Here is a 16,735-nt window from a genome sequence, read left to right as displayed (position 1 = left end):
CCAGCCTCACTATTGATGTGCTTACGGTTAACATATGTATGTACCAAGGTATAATAACCATATGAGCTAAAGTGCTTGAGGCCTACCTGGATACCGTAGCAAGCCCACATTTAAAAGAAGGAAGGGAGGGAGGGAGGGAGGGGGAGAGAGGGGGGGAGAGAGAAAGAGAGAAAGAAAGACCCACAAAAACCTTGGCACTGGGGCCTATCTGTGGTTATGCGTGCTCTGGGTTCAGTGTCCAGTACAACAAAATAGAAAATAAAAGCAACAGCCTTGGAAAGGGCTCAGTCAGTAAAGCCTGCCTGCACTGACTACACGCAAGAGGACCCATGTGAAAAGCATTGCTTGCCCGTTGTGGCTTTACCTCTGTGGAGAACCTGAAACAAGGATTTCTGGAGCTTGATAGCCCATGGTTTAACCAAGTCTGAGCCCTGGGTTTGGTGAGATAGCTTTTCTCAAACATTAATATGGAGAGCTATAAAGGAGGGCAATGATGTCAACTTCTTAGCTCCACACACATGTACATGCACAAACACACACTCACACATACATACTTCACACATGACCACACACACAGCAGGCACATGTTGATAAATATATACTTTAATAACTGTCTTTTTGCTACCAAAGTAGATAGTTCTCATGTCATTATCTGAAGGAAGACACAGTGAAGAGAGGACTCCATGAGAATAGCTGTAAGGCTTTTACTACTCCAGACTGGGCTCCTGGAGAAGGGTGCTATAGCTATATCATAATTCTTTATTGGAGTTTTCAAGCCCTCTTTAGCCAAAATAAAACAAGACTTTAATCTGTCTATAGACAACAGTTAACTTTGATTTAAGTACCATTTCCTTTTTGAAAAATTTGTTATAGGAATATCATTTTTTTAACATTGTTCTAGAGAGATTCAGCTTAATTTCAGTATATTGTGCTCTTTCCTATCAGATTATATTTGTTAAACATGATTTCCTTTGTAGAAAAATGCAAATTAAAATATTTACAAACATTTGGAACAGCTACTTCAGAAATGATCTATGGAAAAAACACAACGACTTACATGTGTTATGACAAGAGAATTGTAAATGACACTGGAAGTATTGAACTAAATTCTTTGTCTTTACTCCAGTAAAATATGTCATGTTCCTCTTTTGCTGTAGGTCTTGGGAAGTAGGGTTTCCTTATGCCCCAAAACTCATGATAAACACATGAGTTCTTAACCCAGTTTCTTACCCCAATGTTCAAATCTAAACATTTCTAAGATTTGGAATCTCAAAAAAGGTGGCGTGTTCCTCTGGTGACAGGCCATTAGAATCAAGGTGACACCACTGGGGTAGCTTTCTTTTCTGTACTTAGTGGCATGTCCCTGTTCCCATGGGAACCACATGCTGCCTATGTATTTGTAACTTGGAATTCTTCATTAGCCACAGTGACCCACCAAAGCCAAGTTCAGAACTGAGTCACATGGCTTTCTCAAGTCAGCACCTAGACTTGTCTTTCTGATTTTTTGGTTTTTTTTTTCTAATTAAAGCTTTTACAATGTTATAATATATCACTGGCAAGATTGATAAGTTAATTAATAAAAGAACAAAATTACAGAATGTACTATTAGGTAAATTATTAAGTTTCTCAACTTTAAGATCTCTGGTAACTCACATTGACTTCAGAATTATTAGTAAAGTACGAAAACGTTGCTAGTATTTAGTATAAAATTAGATTTTGGAGTCAGTGTTAACAATTTGTCAAAAAAAATTTTAGATGATTCCCAAATCAAGATTGATGTAACAGAAGTATACATCTCTATAACATATTGGTGGCATCTTTATGTATAGGAAATTACTATTATCAGTATTGTAAGAGTTTATGCCTCAAAACCATTATTTCAAAATGTATAAAATAACTTCCTGTTCAATATGCCTAGCAAATACAGTATACTTTATGGAAATTTACTAGTTACACTCAGTACATTTTTAAATATGAGTATAGTAAATTTTTTACTCTTTCTGCTTTTCATTATTTATTACTAAGATTATTGTGTTAGCATAATAGTCTAACATTCCACTTTATTCAAAACATTTCAAACTGTGTGACTTTGTAAAGTTTATTGTCAAGTAATTGTCCAAGTAAGTGATTTAGGATTCTGAGATTATGAACTGTGTATTCTGTTTTTTTTGCTTACCTTGGTTATGTTCCAGCACTAAAATTTAGTAGATCTAGAAAAATTTTACATGATCAAGACCCTGGCCAGGTTCAGTCCTCAATAACAAAGGGAAGGTAGACATTTTGAAGCAATAAACTTAAATGTGGTTATGTTTAAGTGCTAACATACATTAATGTTATTAATACTATTTGTAAAAGAATTCAGAACAATGAATTATGATAAAAGAAAGGGGTTATTTTATGTTTATGTTCAAGAGAGGTTAATTGCTAGAAATGTTTCTCACTGACACAGCAAGCTTTCTAATATCTACAGAGCTTTAAATATAGGGACTAGGTGGTGGTAGTGGTGGTAGTGGTGGTTGTGGTGGTGTGGGGTGTGTGTGTGTGTGTTACAGAGCTTTAAATGAGGGACATAGGGACTAGGTGGTGTGTGTGTGTGTGTGTGTGTGTGTGTGTGTGTGTGTGTGTGTGTGTGTGTGTTACAGAGCTTTAAATGAGGGACACAGGGACTAGGTGGGGGTGTGTGTTTGTATTTGTGTATGTGTGTCTGTGTTACAGAGCTTTAAATACAGGGGCATTGGGACTAGATGGTGGTGGGGTGTGTGTGTGTGTGTGTGTGTGTGTGTGTCCCTTTTGTCCTCAGTGCCATGATTTGTGCTTTAGTACATCATCTCCGATTTTTAATAATGGGTGCATAACCCAAGTTGAGGTTACTTGAGTGAAGCCAGCATTTTCCTGAATTTCTCTGTCTGAGTCCATTGACCTGGCTGTGTGGAATGTGACTGAACTGACCATCCTCATGTAAAACTTACTGACTGAGCTTTGTAGGGTGCTGTTTCTGAGCTGACATGAGCGATGCCATTCAGGTTTTACACACAGCAGCTTACTTGCGACATGTACATTCTCAGGGCTTTGTTCTTCTTTTCTAGGTTGAAGAAATGGTACAGAACCACATGAATTATTCATTACAGGATGTAGGTGGAGATGCAAATTGGCAACTGGTTGTAGAAGAAGGAGAAATGAAGGTAATTCCCACACAAACTATTCAAGTTGCTAAGTGAAGGCTACTGATACCAGTATTTAATAAAATGTTAAAACAAATTATTACATCAAAGAAATTCTGGGAAGTAAAGCCTCCTCCTTTTTTTCATGGCTTTTGTTTCTATCAATTGATTCGTGATCATAATATAAATCTATAAGAATAATATTCTGTTTTACCTAGACAACAGAAAAAGTAAAATTTGAGAGTTTATATGTAAAACAGACTACAGTTTGCTGTTGGCTATTTAGTTTTGTTTTTTTTTAAAGCATAGAATAGATTTTATTTAGGGCATGGAGAGGGGAGTTAAGAAAGTAGTAGAGGCAAGCAAACAAAGGCAGAGAGGAGAAAGGAGAGACTGGCCATGACCACGTGGAGAGAGTGGGAAGGGGAAGTGAAGAGCCTAAGAGGGTAAGAGAGAGCAAGAGAACAAGAGTAAGAGCTAGATATTTCTACCTCCCCCGTGTGTGTCTATCTGAGTGAGGGTGTAGATATGGTCTAGAAGTAGAGACAGCTATGAGCTACTGGGAATAGGACTGGTCCTCCTGAAGATCAGCCAGTACTCTTAACTGCGGAGCCATCTCTCCAGGCACTGGATACTTCTTTCAGTCGTAGATTTACATGTGGTAAATGTTGTTCCCAGATTTCACTTTGTCTCTCTTTGGTCTGTTTTCTCTCCCATGCTGATCTATGATCCTTGCCCCACACTTCCTGTTCAGATACATCATTGCCCTTTGGTGATGCAGCTGTGAAAGAATGGAGAGAAAACAGGAGTGCTTAATAACCTAAGGGAAGTTCTTCTCCCTGTAATGAGTAAAGAAACGCCATCCCTATAGCCCAGAGCATTAGAGGTAGAGAAATTGGGGTTAGATATTGAGTCATACAGTAACCCACCTGTGAGGAAGTTGATTTTTCTGTAGCAATAGGTTTTCTGCTTCATGTGGCACATCATTTAAAGAGGTTAACAGATTTGGAAAAATTAAGGAGAGGCCTGAAAGACCAGTCAAAAGTATCAACTACAGTGTGAGCTAGATAGATGAGCAGTTGTAGGAAAGCCAGGCGGACATGTGTTTTAGAGAGGATCAGAAGTACACTTTAATAGCTCTACAAACTTTGAATGTATGAATTTCTAAAAGTACAATTTCCAGTTGGAATGCTAGTGGAAGTGGTCGTCCTGATAATATGCATATATGTGTCAAGAAGAGATGGCACAAGACAGATTGTTGCATGTGCACACATCCTAACATAGCAGGCAGCTTGTTCTTGCCATACTGCCTTATTCTTGAAAGAACTTATCACAGATATCTCTAAATAGCAATCTGTAATTTTGAAAAAATAGATTACACTTATCATTTAAGTACATAGCCTCAGTGTTTTAAAAATATAAATCTGTTTATAACCCATCTGCCATTTCTGCTTCCAGCATCGCTTTCGACAAGTATTTGAACACCCACTGCATTTCTGATAGATACTTTTCCTGATGCTAAACAAAGCAGCATTGAATCTCCTGTTTGATACTGTATTCTGTTTGGCCCTGTTAGCTGTGTCAAACAGCCTTTGCAAGTGTTTGATTCATAATGCTAATATATAGTATTTTTTAAATCTGTAGCAATTAGCCGTTCATCATATGTATATGTATACACACACACACATACACACACCTTGGAACTGGGCATGATTGTTTATGCCTTTAAGTTGAGTACTTATAAAGCAGAGATAGATGGATCTCTATGAATTTGAGGCCAGACTGATGAATCTACATAGTGAATTCTAGGGCAGCCAGAACTACATAGTGAGACCCTGTCTCAAAAATATGAGAACAACAGAACAAGAAGAAAGAAATTACCTCGGGTTTGTCATTTTGAAATATTCTTGCCATCTATAAGAAATTTTAATTTCTTATAACAGAATGTTGTATCAATAGATTTTCATAACTACAATTCTAAAAATCAGCTGGCTTTTTTTTTTAGGTAGGACCTTAAGTCTGGCTTCAGACATGCAGTGCAGACCAAGCTAGTCTTGTGCTTTAGCCTCCCGCGTGCTGGGATTACAGGCCCATGCCACCATACCTTGCAAAATCAGCTCAACTTAAAAGTATACTTAAAAGATCAACTTAAAAGCATATGTAGTTCTGGCTGCCCTAGAATTCACTATGTAGATTCATCAGTCTGGCCTCAAATTCATAGAGATCCATCTACCTCTTTCAAATTTGTACCCTTTTTTTGTTTGTTTTGGGTTTTTTTTTTTTTTAAACACCAAGAAGTCTTTTGGTTTTTGTTTTGTTTTATTACATTTATGTAGTTCAGGATGCATTGCATGGGAACACTAAGCCACCTGATCTAGAATGCCCAAGAGCCCAGGGTTTGAAGTCCTTCAATTTGTTTTGTTTTTTTAAATATGTTTTCCTTAGGTATACAGAAGAGAAGTTGAAGAAAATGGAATCGTTCTGGATCCTTTGAAAGCTACTCATGCAGTTAAAGGTGTGACAGGACATGAGGTCTGCAATTACTTTTGGAATGTTGATGTTCGCAATGACTGGGAAAGTAAGCTATCATTATTAATATATTACTGGATAATTATTTTCATTTCAATTTAATTTCAAATCAAATCTAATTGACTATATCTGATAGTTTACCAAAATTTCTAGAGAATATCAAGAGAGTCATATATAGGCGTAATTATACTTTACCTTCTTTTGCAAGTGGTGGTAGTGGAATCAAACCTCACGTATGTTAGGCAACTTCTCTACCCCTGAGCAACCTCCCCAGACCCATACCTTTTAAGATCTCACTCTGTCGCCTAGCTAGCCTTGGATTATTTGCCCCTCCCCTACCTTATCCTTCCAGGTTGTTCGATTACAGGTATGTACAACTATGCTTAGTAGTACCTTACTTTTAAATAGACTCTTTCCCTGTTGTCGTAGGGTTTTATTGCTGTGAAGAGACACTGAGCAAAGCATCTCTTATAAAGGAAACCATTTAATGGGGCCTGGCTTCAAGTTTCAGAGGTTTAGTCCATTATTGTCATGATGGGAAACATGACAGTTCAGTCAGACATTGTGCTGGAAGAGCTGATCCGAGGCAACAGAAGGAAACTGTGTGCCACACTGGGTATATCTTGAGCATAGAAGACCTCAGAGTTCCACCCCACCACCCCCACAGAGACACACTTCCAACAAAGCCACACCTACTCCAACAAGGTCACACCCAGTGGTGCCATTCCCTATGGCCAATCATTCAAACACATGAGTCTATGGGGGCCAAACCTATTCAAACCACCACAGCTGTTTAAAACACTTAAGCTACTCTATCACTGGTTCCAGTACTTTAATAGTATCTTATGGTAGGTAGATATTTTCCATACAAATAAGTAAAATTCATTCATCTTAAATGATTTATCAGAGGTGACAGAGCAAGTTAATAAAAAGTCAGGATTGCTGTGGGAGATTTCTCATTCATATATTCTTTTCTAACCTGTCTTGTTAGTGTGATAAATTCCAGATGAATCATGCTGTAGTTAGGTTACAATTATTTTCATGTACATGTTCTTAGACTCACATTTCATAGATACAGATATTTCTGAACATCATAAGGTATTATCATGGGCATTTTGACCTTTGTTCCTCAAAAATACAATCACCTATGCCTAACTAGAATACACTAACCCAGTAAGTTAAGTGAAAGAGAGGAGTTTCAACTTGAGGGAATATTTCACCTGGGGTAACTCAGTAATGATTACAATTGCTTATCTTGCTATGGAAGATATTGTACTGGAGAAAATTTCCTGGTAATCAGACCTCACCTCTACCATCTGCAGAATGAAAGGAAACTCAGGCCTCGTGCCCAATACTAGCCGTCTTCCATTTAGATGTAGCTTAGGTAATGAAGGATTCTATTTGCTTTACCATAATGTTGTTTATAGTCTTTTTGCGGCTGCTAATGTGATTCTCTTCATTTCAGCTACTATAGAAAACTTTCATGTCGTGGAAACATTGGCTGATAATGCAATCATCATTTATCAAACGCATAAGGTAATGGTCTTGTCATCTGTCTCCAAAGATGTAAATAATTCAGACTCAAACATACAGATTTGCTGCAGTAAATTATGCAGGGATTTAAATTTAAATCCCACAAAATATCCAAATACCTTTTTTGTTTGTCTTGTTTGATTGTTTGTTTGTTTGTGACAGAGTATAGCCCTGGCTATCCAGCTATGTAGACCGGGCTAGCCTTGGACTCATTCAGGTGTGCCTGCCTCTCCTTTGCAAGTACTGGGATTAAAGGCTTAAGCGTCCATGTACAGCTGAGACTTAAAGACTTTATTCAGGTCCCAGAGACTGAACTGCCAAACAAAGAGTGAGCATGAGCCAGACCTGGGGCCCCCAGCAGATGTGTAGCAGATGTGCAGCTATGTCTCCCTGCAGGTCCCCCTACAACTGGAGAAGGGGCTATCTCAGAACCTGTTGCCTGCCTGTGGGTCCTGTTCCCCTGGCTCACTGCATTGTCTGGCCTCAGAGTGGGAGTGTATGCCTGGTCCTGCAGTGACTTGATGTGCCAGGGTGGGGCAGTGCCCTGGGGGTGGGGTGTGGCTCCCCCTTCCTAAAGGAGTGGGGGGGGGAGTACAGGGAGGAATTATGGGGGGACCTAGAGGAAGGGGGTGCTGATGTTGGGATATAGAATGAATAAATTAATTAATGAAAGCTTTTTTAACTGGCAAATAAGATTATGATAAATGAGAAAAAAGGATGATTACAACCTTAGGAATGTCATATATTAGAAAATTATATCAGGTCATTTAGAGCAGAAATGTGTGGAAAACTCTGAAGAATACAATTCAGAGGCAGCACTGGTTAAAGATCTGTGGCTAGTTTCTACACTAGTCTGAAAAAGAGCCTTCTGGACTTGATTTTAAATATTCTTTAGTGCTTCCCCCTAGAAATGATAGCTGTCAAATGCAAATGAGTGACAGTTTTCTATGAGAACAGTAATAATGCAAGAGTGTATGTGCATTAGCTGGCCAAATGTGAACATTTCTACAGAGCTCCTCTGGAAACAAGGAGAAGTTGACTTATTGTGCTCTTAGAGCACAGAGAAGCATTATTTAAATTGGTTTCCTTTATATTATTTCTCCCACTGCCTTTCATTATAATGTTGCTGAGTTATTATAGTATTCCTCTTGCTTTTTTGTTATGCTATTTCCCTTTTTAAAAATGCATAATATATATATATATATATATATATATTTTTTTTTTTTTTTTACTTTATGTGTGTTTGTGTGCGTGTGTCTGTTTGTAGGTCAGAAAACAACCCACTAGTGTTGATTTTCTTTTCTACCATATGGGCCCAGGGATAGAACTCAAGGCAGCTGGCCCAGCAACAAGTGTCTTTATTCTCTGAGGTATTTAAGTGCCTCAAGTACTGTATACAAAGTAAAAAGGAAAGTTATAGATAAATCCACCTAACATAATGCTGTTTAATATGAACAGAGGTATAATAATTCAGTGAGTGCCTCATTTTCCTACTCAGTGGCAGTGTTTCTGACTTGTAAAAATGTTTCTTGATTGAGTGAATATGAAAAACAAACATGAATTCCGGAGCCCAGCGTCCTCCTGAGGCACCGTGTATAAGTGTGAGCAGTATGTAACAGATGTTCTTCTGTGTCAGCGTACATAGAAAGGGTAGGAAACAATCAAATAATTAACATTACTTAAATGCTACATAATGTAACAAGAATTAAGGTGTAATTACTTTCAACTTGCTAGATAAGGTTTACAATTATCCTTTTGACAAAATCAGACAACAGTCTATAACTTTTCTCCATTCAGTTGGGCTTCTTTGATGATATATGAAGGAAGACACTTGTCCCCTGAATTTGGAGTCACTTTTTTTCTTGTCCTTGTAGCTTTGTATTCACTACTTTTTTTGTTTGTCCTTGTTTTCTGAGACAGGTCTCCGTGTTGCTCAGCCAGTCCTCCTACCTCAGTTTCTCGAGTGACTGCAACTCCAAGTGTGGCCCTGAGCCCCGCCAGTGGCCTAGTCCTGCTTTGTGTTTGTTCTTTTGTTGTTTCTTGTTTTCTGAGGCAGGGTCTCTTGTATCCCAAGCTGGCCTCGAACTCACTATGTAGTTAGAATGTTTGATCCTCAGGCATGCATGACCACACCTGGTTTATATCGTCCTGAGTAGTAAACCCAGGGACGTGTGTGTAATAGACAGGCTGGGCTTCGTGCCCTTCCCTGACTCCCTGCTTCTAATGAAGTGCTGAGGGGCTAGAGACAGATCACAGCTGTTCCTCAGTTATTACCCTATCTGCATCTGCCCTACGTAATGTCACTTTACATCTTTAAAAAGACTTTGCCCATGTATTGACATTGAGGTGATGGCCATTTTTTGCATTCAGTAACTAAGAAAGACACTATATAATAAGGACAGAGTTGAATTGCATATAACAAATACTCAACATAAATGTAACTTGAACAGGATAAACGTTTGTTCTTCTGTCATTTAAAGTAGATAGTTCCAGTTATAAGATGCATGTCATTTCTATAGAAATAGTTTTTCTTTACTCTTAAAAATAGAGATATTAAATGTAAGTGATTTAATTAATTCAGAGGTTTTATATAGAAGTTGTAGTCCTCTTTGCTTTTTAAGTCTTCAATTCTCTAAATAGAGCATAGGCAGAGACTGGGGAATTGGATGAACCATTGTTGCTTCATGGGTACAAAGTTACTGTCAAGTGATAGCAAATTTCAGAAGTATTGTAATTACAGATATTGTGACTGTAAGTATAAGTTGTTCACTAAAAAAGTTAAAATGGTGAATTTATAACAATTTTAAATGGAAAAAGAATAGTACTCCTTTGACTACTCTGGAAAGGTAGTGACTGTTCACAGTGCGTCTCTGCAAGCATTCCCATGTTCCCCTTAAAGTCTGACAAAGTTCAACTGCAGGAGATTTAGGTGGCTCCTCATTTGTTTGTTTCTTTCTTTTTCTGTATGACATGAATAAAAAGTAATTCAAATTGTCAAAACACTTTTAATTCTTTCACAGAGAGTGTGGCCGGCTTCTCAGAGAGATGTGTTGTATCTTTCTGCTATTCGAAAGATCCCAGCATTAACTGAAAATGACCCTGAAACTTGGATAGTTTGTAATTTTTCTGTGGATCATGAGAGTGCTCCTGTGAGTATAGCATAGAAATGAGTAGAATTCTACAATATAAAGCTAAATATGTAATGCAGCCAGCCACGTTTATACGTACACTCCCCTCCCACCCACACAGATGCTTGATTCGATATGTTTTAGATTTAGATTAGATTGCTTGGGACAGCCTTGTGTTTTCTGAAGACAAGTGCCCCCTCTAGAGCTGTGCAGCTTTCCTTCTGAGTTTGGTAAGGTGGCTGCTGGGGTCCTGGGAGGAGCCTGTGTCCTAAAATCATCTCCTAAACCATCACCAGCTGCTACACACCTGCTGTTTATACCATGATTTAGTTTTAGGTAGTACTTTGAAAGGGGGAAAAGCTTGGTGTCTGTCAGTTTGACATATGTCAATTGGTGATTATAAGATTTTAAATGGGAGGGGAAAGATAGCTCAAAAGCACTGGCTGCTCTTCCAGATAACCCAGGTTTGACTCCTAGCACCGAGGTGGTGGCTCCTAACTGTCTGTACCATGTCTCAGGGGACGTGGCATCCTCTTCTGGCCTCTGGACTCTTCACATACATGCTGCTCAGGCAAGCATTGCAGATGAAGCATCTGTGCACATAAAATAAAAGCATGCATTGATTATTTTAAGGAAGTTTGACTAAAGGCTTTATAACAGTTTAAACTAATGCAGTAATAGGGCAATAGAGATTATAAACTGAGGAATATTCTACAAACTAATGCTAGCTTGTGTGTTTGCTTTGACAGCTGAACAATCGATGTGTCCGTGCCAAAATCAATATTGCTATGATTTGTCAAACTTTAGTAAGCCCACCAGAGGGAGACCAGGAGATAAGCAGAGACAACATTCTGTGCAAGATTACATATGTAGCTAATGGTATGTAGTTCTTTGTCATGATTGATAGCGTGTGTTCATGACCATTGTCTATATCCATTTTACTAGTCCTTAACCTGGAGATAAGTTATATATAGAATTGTGTTGAAGACATTAAAAGTCTACATGCCTGAATTTCTTCCTTAGAACTAGTATATGAGACTTTTTAAAGTTATGAGTGGGTGCATACAATGAAAAACTTCATATAGGCCATACATTTTAAGAGCTATTTATTAATAGTTGCTTGGTGGAATGTATTTGTGGTTAGAGTCTTCTTCCCCAGTTGTTATGGCTTCCAGCAGGCTTACTTCATTATGACTACTGCTGGGCAGCCCTTTCTCTTTGTTTTGGTTTCTTACTGTTCTGCTCTGCACCTGCAGTTCTGATGGTAACTTTGCTAATCAAATACTCAAATGTCTATTGTTATTCAAAGACATAACTACTCAAATGTTTAAAGAAACACGTGGTACTACTTAGTTATAGTAGAGAATGATGGACAAATAACTTTAAATGTTGCTGTGTTAGTATCCATATTTGGGGAGGATTATGGCTATTTTAGAAAGATAAATCATCCCCTCTTACCTAACCTGTGCATGTCTGATGGGTTAGCATTAGGGGATAAATAGTTTCAGCTTAAATGCTAGCTGTTCCAACATGGAGAATTCTTTAAAAGCAAAGGAGTCCAGTAGATGCTTCTCTTGTAGGTGGGGAACCGTGTCTTAATCAGCTCAACTTTCCTTTCTTTACAGTGAACCCAGGAGGATGGGCACCCGCCTCGGTGTTAAGAGCAGTGGCAAAGCGAGAATACCCTAAGTTTCTAAAACGTTTTACTTTGTATGTCCAAGAAAAAACTGCAGGAAAACCAATTATGTTTTAGTATTAACAGGTATGGAGGATCTGTAAGCCTTGTTGACTAGTAGGACTCTGCAGGTAGTAAAATTCAATCAGTTCTTGGAAGGACATGTTGGAAATGTTTTATGTTCCCAAATACAGGCTTGTAGTCTGTAGTCTTTAACACTTTTTGTTATTTATTTTTCTACTAATATAAAAGAAACATTAGCATTACATATATATAGAATACAAGAAGTGCCAACTCCCTCCGTTACGCCTTGCCAGAAACTAGTTACTTTGTGTATGTGGTCTTCTAAACGTTCATATGTACATATTTATCTATACCAAAGGTCAAAGTAAGTGTGTGTGTGTGTGTGTGTGTGTGTGTGTGTAGGTGTAGGTGTACACATACACCGGCAGCATATTGGGTGCACTGTTATACATCTTCTTACACATCCTTGAGTCTGAAGTTTTTTCTCTGTTACCAAGGAGTTACCTGGGTTTGTTTTCTTTTGTATAAGAATACATTATTTATCTAAGCAACTCTTCACTTAACACATACTGAAGTTGCAGCCTTTTCCAATACAGTGTTAGAATTTTATCTTTATTCGCTTTAAACTATAAAGTTTCTGTGTGTTAACTATATGTAGTACTACTGCTTAGGGAACCATACATTTATAGTTTACATATTACTGTCCAGAGAGGTTGTATTAACTGATCTCTCCAGAAATAAATGTGTTTTATTTCCACATAGGCTCTCATAAATATATAAAGTGAAAGTTTCAGATCTTTGTTTTGGCAAACAAAAGTTCTTAATGTAGTTTTAATTCTCTTGGACCACAGGTTTGGACCATGAGCATATTTATTTTCTAAGACACACACACATACACATACACAAACACACAAAAACAGCGTGTGCGTGCTGCCCTCACATAACTTGGATAGAATTATTAAGTTCTTGGACATAGTATTAGATGGCATAACTCCTACTGAGAAGAAGACAAGGCTGGTTTATAGGCTAATATTTGAGAAACCTCTTTATTTACAGCACATTGCTCTCCATATGTTTTTCCCATAACTTCCAAAAGATCCCTTCATATTTTCTGCTGCTTACAGAGGATATATTTTCAAATGTATAAGGTCAATAATTTTGCATTTGCAAGGGTAAAAATCCTTCAAAGATAAATGACAGAGTTTGTGTACTCCAGGAATGAGGAGGGTGTGAGACATCTATTCTGGAAGTCTTCGTGCTTTTCCTGCATACGTTGCTATTGCTTAGGTTTTTACTTGTCTTTTCTGCCCCTGCAGTGACTGAAGCAAGGCTGTGTGACATTCCATGTTGGAGAAAGAAGGAAAAAACAAACAGAAAGAATCCTCTAAGCTGGAACGCAGGATCTACAGCCTTGTCTGTGGCCCAGGAAGAACCATGAACAGTAGAGCTGGGTGTCCACACTAGCCATCTCCTGCTAGGTCTCCTCGCTCGCTCAGTGTGTCACTATAAACACATGTAGAATCACATGGATATGGCTATATTTTTATTTGCTTGCTCCTAGGAGTGAAAAAAAAATAACTTTGAATTACAACTAGGAATTAACCGATGCTTTAATTTTGAGGAACTTTTTCAGAATTTTTTATTTACCATGGTCCAGCCTAAGATCCTCAGTTGTATCAGGTTTTGTGCACAAAAGAAAAGCACAAAAGTTGAACGCACCTGAGGCATGTGCTCTCTGTGCACCAAATATTCAGATGGGCTTCTTTTTACAGGCCTACAGTCTGTGTCTGTCAGGAAGTTTTGACTTTTTTGCTTTGTATAATCATAGAATCTATTGCTGCTGATTTCTATAAGGATTCATGTTGTGTGTCTCTTCATAAATGAGGACTGTCAATAACCTGTGATTTTTGCCTTTTCTATAGTCTTACTCCCATGAAGAACGTTGGTTCTGATGGAGAAAGAATGAAAAGCTTTATTCCCCCCAGATATCTTTATATTTTTATTATATATTTTAGTTGTGTACTATGTGCTACCAACTTTTTTCAGTTTGTTACAAACACAATTTGGTAATTTTTAAATTGGTTCTGCCTGCCTCCAGTCAGAGACAAATGTACAACACTTACGAGTATAGAGTACTTTATATATATAGAGGTCAGGATAAAGTGGGTTCATATTTTCCCTGAAATTTGTAAGAGAATATATGGTATTACTTGTTAAACCAAATCAGACTGTTTGAATTTGACATTTGATTTAATATTTCTAGTATTCTGTAACAATTATGGTAGTTTTTCTAGCTTGGATTATTTTAAATGATATATCGAAGGTATAGATAGAAAATCTGAACAATGCTCCAATTTACCACTTGATCATAAATTTCAGCAGAGCAGTAAAATTCCACACTATTCAAACTGAAAACTGTCTGTAGTTGCTATGAGGAGCTAACGTGTAAAATACCTGATTTAGTTGTAGTACTCTATGAAAAACTCTGAAGCATGGCGTTGAGGCAAGGAATGGTACTCACATCAGTTGAGATGACTGCCCACTTCAAACTCTTGATTGTGTTTACAAGCAGATGTATTTATGTAAATCAGGCATTTTGTAGATGCTTTGCTGACTTGTTCCTCTCCTTAGAAACACAAAACTCAGACCCTTTTGTAAAGCAGAGAGCCATGTCATGTAAAACATGACCTGTATATATTCCATGCATCGAAATGGAGTCTAAAGGTGAATGCAAGGCGTGGTAATTTAATGATGGGATTAGTCTGATCACTTAATATGCACAATCCTGGAAGTGAATTACTTGCATCAGATAGAATGATATTTATTACTCTGTACAGAGAGAAAAGTACATATAAAACATAGAGCTTACATTACATGCACGCAGTTTCATGTCCCATAAATCTTTTATATTTTTTAATTTACCTTTCTCTAAATGATGTGCATGGAATATGCCTTATTACAGAAATGCTATTCATAATTTGACTCTGTGGAAAAGTGCCTATATGGTGGTAATGCTAGGAAGGCAAGGAAGACAGATCATCATACCAGTTTACATCACCAGTTAACATTTTATATTGTGATGTTTAAAAAAAGAAAAGTTTATACCTCAAATGTGTATTTTATTTTGCAATCAGCTGTGGGGTTGGGATGGGAGAACGGGGAGGGTTGGGAGGGAAAGTTTATTTGCCATAGGCACTGGTGGGAATCTTAGGGAAAAGAAACAAAAAACAAAACAAAAAGAAAAAAGCAAAAACAAAACTCTCTACACCCACTATAAATGTTCCTTTGTTTGCATTTCTGGTAACTATAATAAACCAGGCAAATAACTTTCAAAACTAAATTGGACAGCTTTATTTTACAAATATGTACAAAGTGTATGAAGCAGGGTCTGCATCTAATTATCACCAGTTGCATTTGCACTAAATGTGGTGATAATCTTTTACAATTTATTCTATAAATAAAATGTTACACTAAAAATGTTTATAGTAAAACCGATAATGTTAATTTTACCTTTCAGTAATTGACTGGTACTTTATTGAAGATAACCCTGCCCAGTCAGATTTAGAATTGAGTTCAGAAATATCAAAAGTACTCAAACAGTCAAAGTTAGGAGGATCATTGGCCATGTTAAAATATTCGGACTCTCAAGAATTACTTTCATTTGGCTAATTCCTACATATTGAATATCTATATAATTTCTTCATACCTGGGTATTTATCTTAGCCCAAACCCTCATCCTACACACCTCCCCAAACAAGCAAGCCCCTTTACTCAATTCTACTGGGTTATTCTGGGATATTAGACACCTGAGAAATACTGGTGATGTGGGGATTTGTCCCTGCACATGAGTGAACGTGATGAGAGAGCACAGTGCTCCTCTTGGGATTGAGGACTCCATATTTGAGGTGGAGAAACATGATTTGTGTTGCTACAGGAGGAGCAGCAAAGGAAAGAGGGAGGAACCTAACTAAGAGAGATGTGTGGAGGCAACGTAAGATAAAGGAAACATGGTTCTCATTTGTTGGTTTTCATGACTACCTTACACACCTACAGGATCAGTGTCGGTTGTTAGCTGGGCTGAGCTGGCTCACTTGTGAAATTGTGCCGGTTATCTTTTAACTTATCAGTTGTTCGTCTGATCACACTTGACCAGTATTTAGTCCAGGCTGTACAGATGATGTATTTGGATTGTTGTCGTTGTTCATCTACAGACTCGAAACATAATCATTTTAAAGTACCTTGGGAGTGTGTAGAGTGTAACTATAATAGCTTTATGATTCTGATCATGTTTTTTTTAAATATAAAAGATGGATCTTCCATGTTACAATCACAAAATCAAAACCAGTATTTAAAAGTGGAGAAGTATTAAAATATTATGGACAAATATGCTTACTTGCTTGATTTGTTTTCCTTAACCCCAAGGTACTGTTCTAGATAATTTTCTGGGTAATTTTTAAAGTTTTCTTGAATTATTCCAATTCAGTAATCCTATTTGTAACCTCATTAGGGATCAAGAAAACCCTGAGGGAACAACCAAATGTTTGTTAACAAATGAGTACAGGCTCACTTACTAAGGTAAGTGTCCTATCAGTCTTCTGTGTATTATGCATATCTGATAATGGATTACAATGTAAATGAATTTATTATGAACTACACTTAAAAGTCTTAGAGCCAGAGAGCGAAGC

The 16,735-nt window shown here is 37.5% G+C and overlaps 1 protein-coding gene across 4 annotated transcripts in view; it reads left to right on the top strand.

Annotated features, from left to right (window-relative positions):
- Cert1 (ceramide transporter 1) overlaps positions 1 to 16,436 on the top strand; it is an 89,091-nt gene extending 72,655 nt beyond the window's left edge. For 2 of the 4 annotated variants that reach the window (XM_052160068.1, XM_052160066.1), the window contains 7 exons: positions 3,087 to 3,182; positions 5,607 to 5,739; positions 7,156 to 7,226; positions 10,244 to 10,372; positions 11,101 to 11,230; positions 11,977 to 12,113; positions 13,367 to 13,464. In XM_052160068.1, the coding sequence (XP_052016028.1) occupies positions 3,087 to 3,182; positions 5,607 to 5,739; positions 7,156 to 7,226; positions 10,244 to 10,372; positions 11,101 to 11,230; positions 11,977 to 12,104 (687 nt within the window). In that variant the 3' untranslated portion in view covers positions 12,105 to 12,113; positions 13,367 to 13,464. Of the gene's footprint in view, positions 1 to 3,086; positions 3,183 to 5,606; positions 5,740 to 7,155; positions 7,227 to 10,243; positions 10,373 to 11,100; positions 11,231 to 11,976; positions 12,114 to 13,366 lie in introns of all 4 variants that reach the window. The other 2 variants (XM_052160067.1, XM_052160065.1) reach the window with 1 other exon arrangement.
- Positions 16,437 to 16,735: the final 299 nt, after the last annotated feature.

The sequence above is a fragment of the Apodemus sylvaticus genome, chromosome 16 (genome assembly GCF_947179515.1).
Source record: "Apodemus sylvaticus chromosome 16, mApoSyl1.1, whole genome shotgun sequence".
Lineage (NCBI taxonomy): Eukaryota > Metazoa > Chordata > Mammalia > Rodentia > Muridae > Apodemus > Apodemus sylvaticus.
Note: the sequence above shows the minus strand (reverse complement) of the source record. Positions and strands in the feature narration are given on the sequence as shown.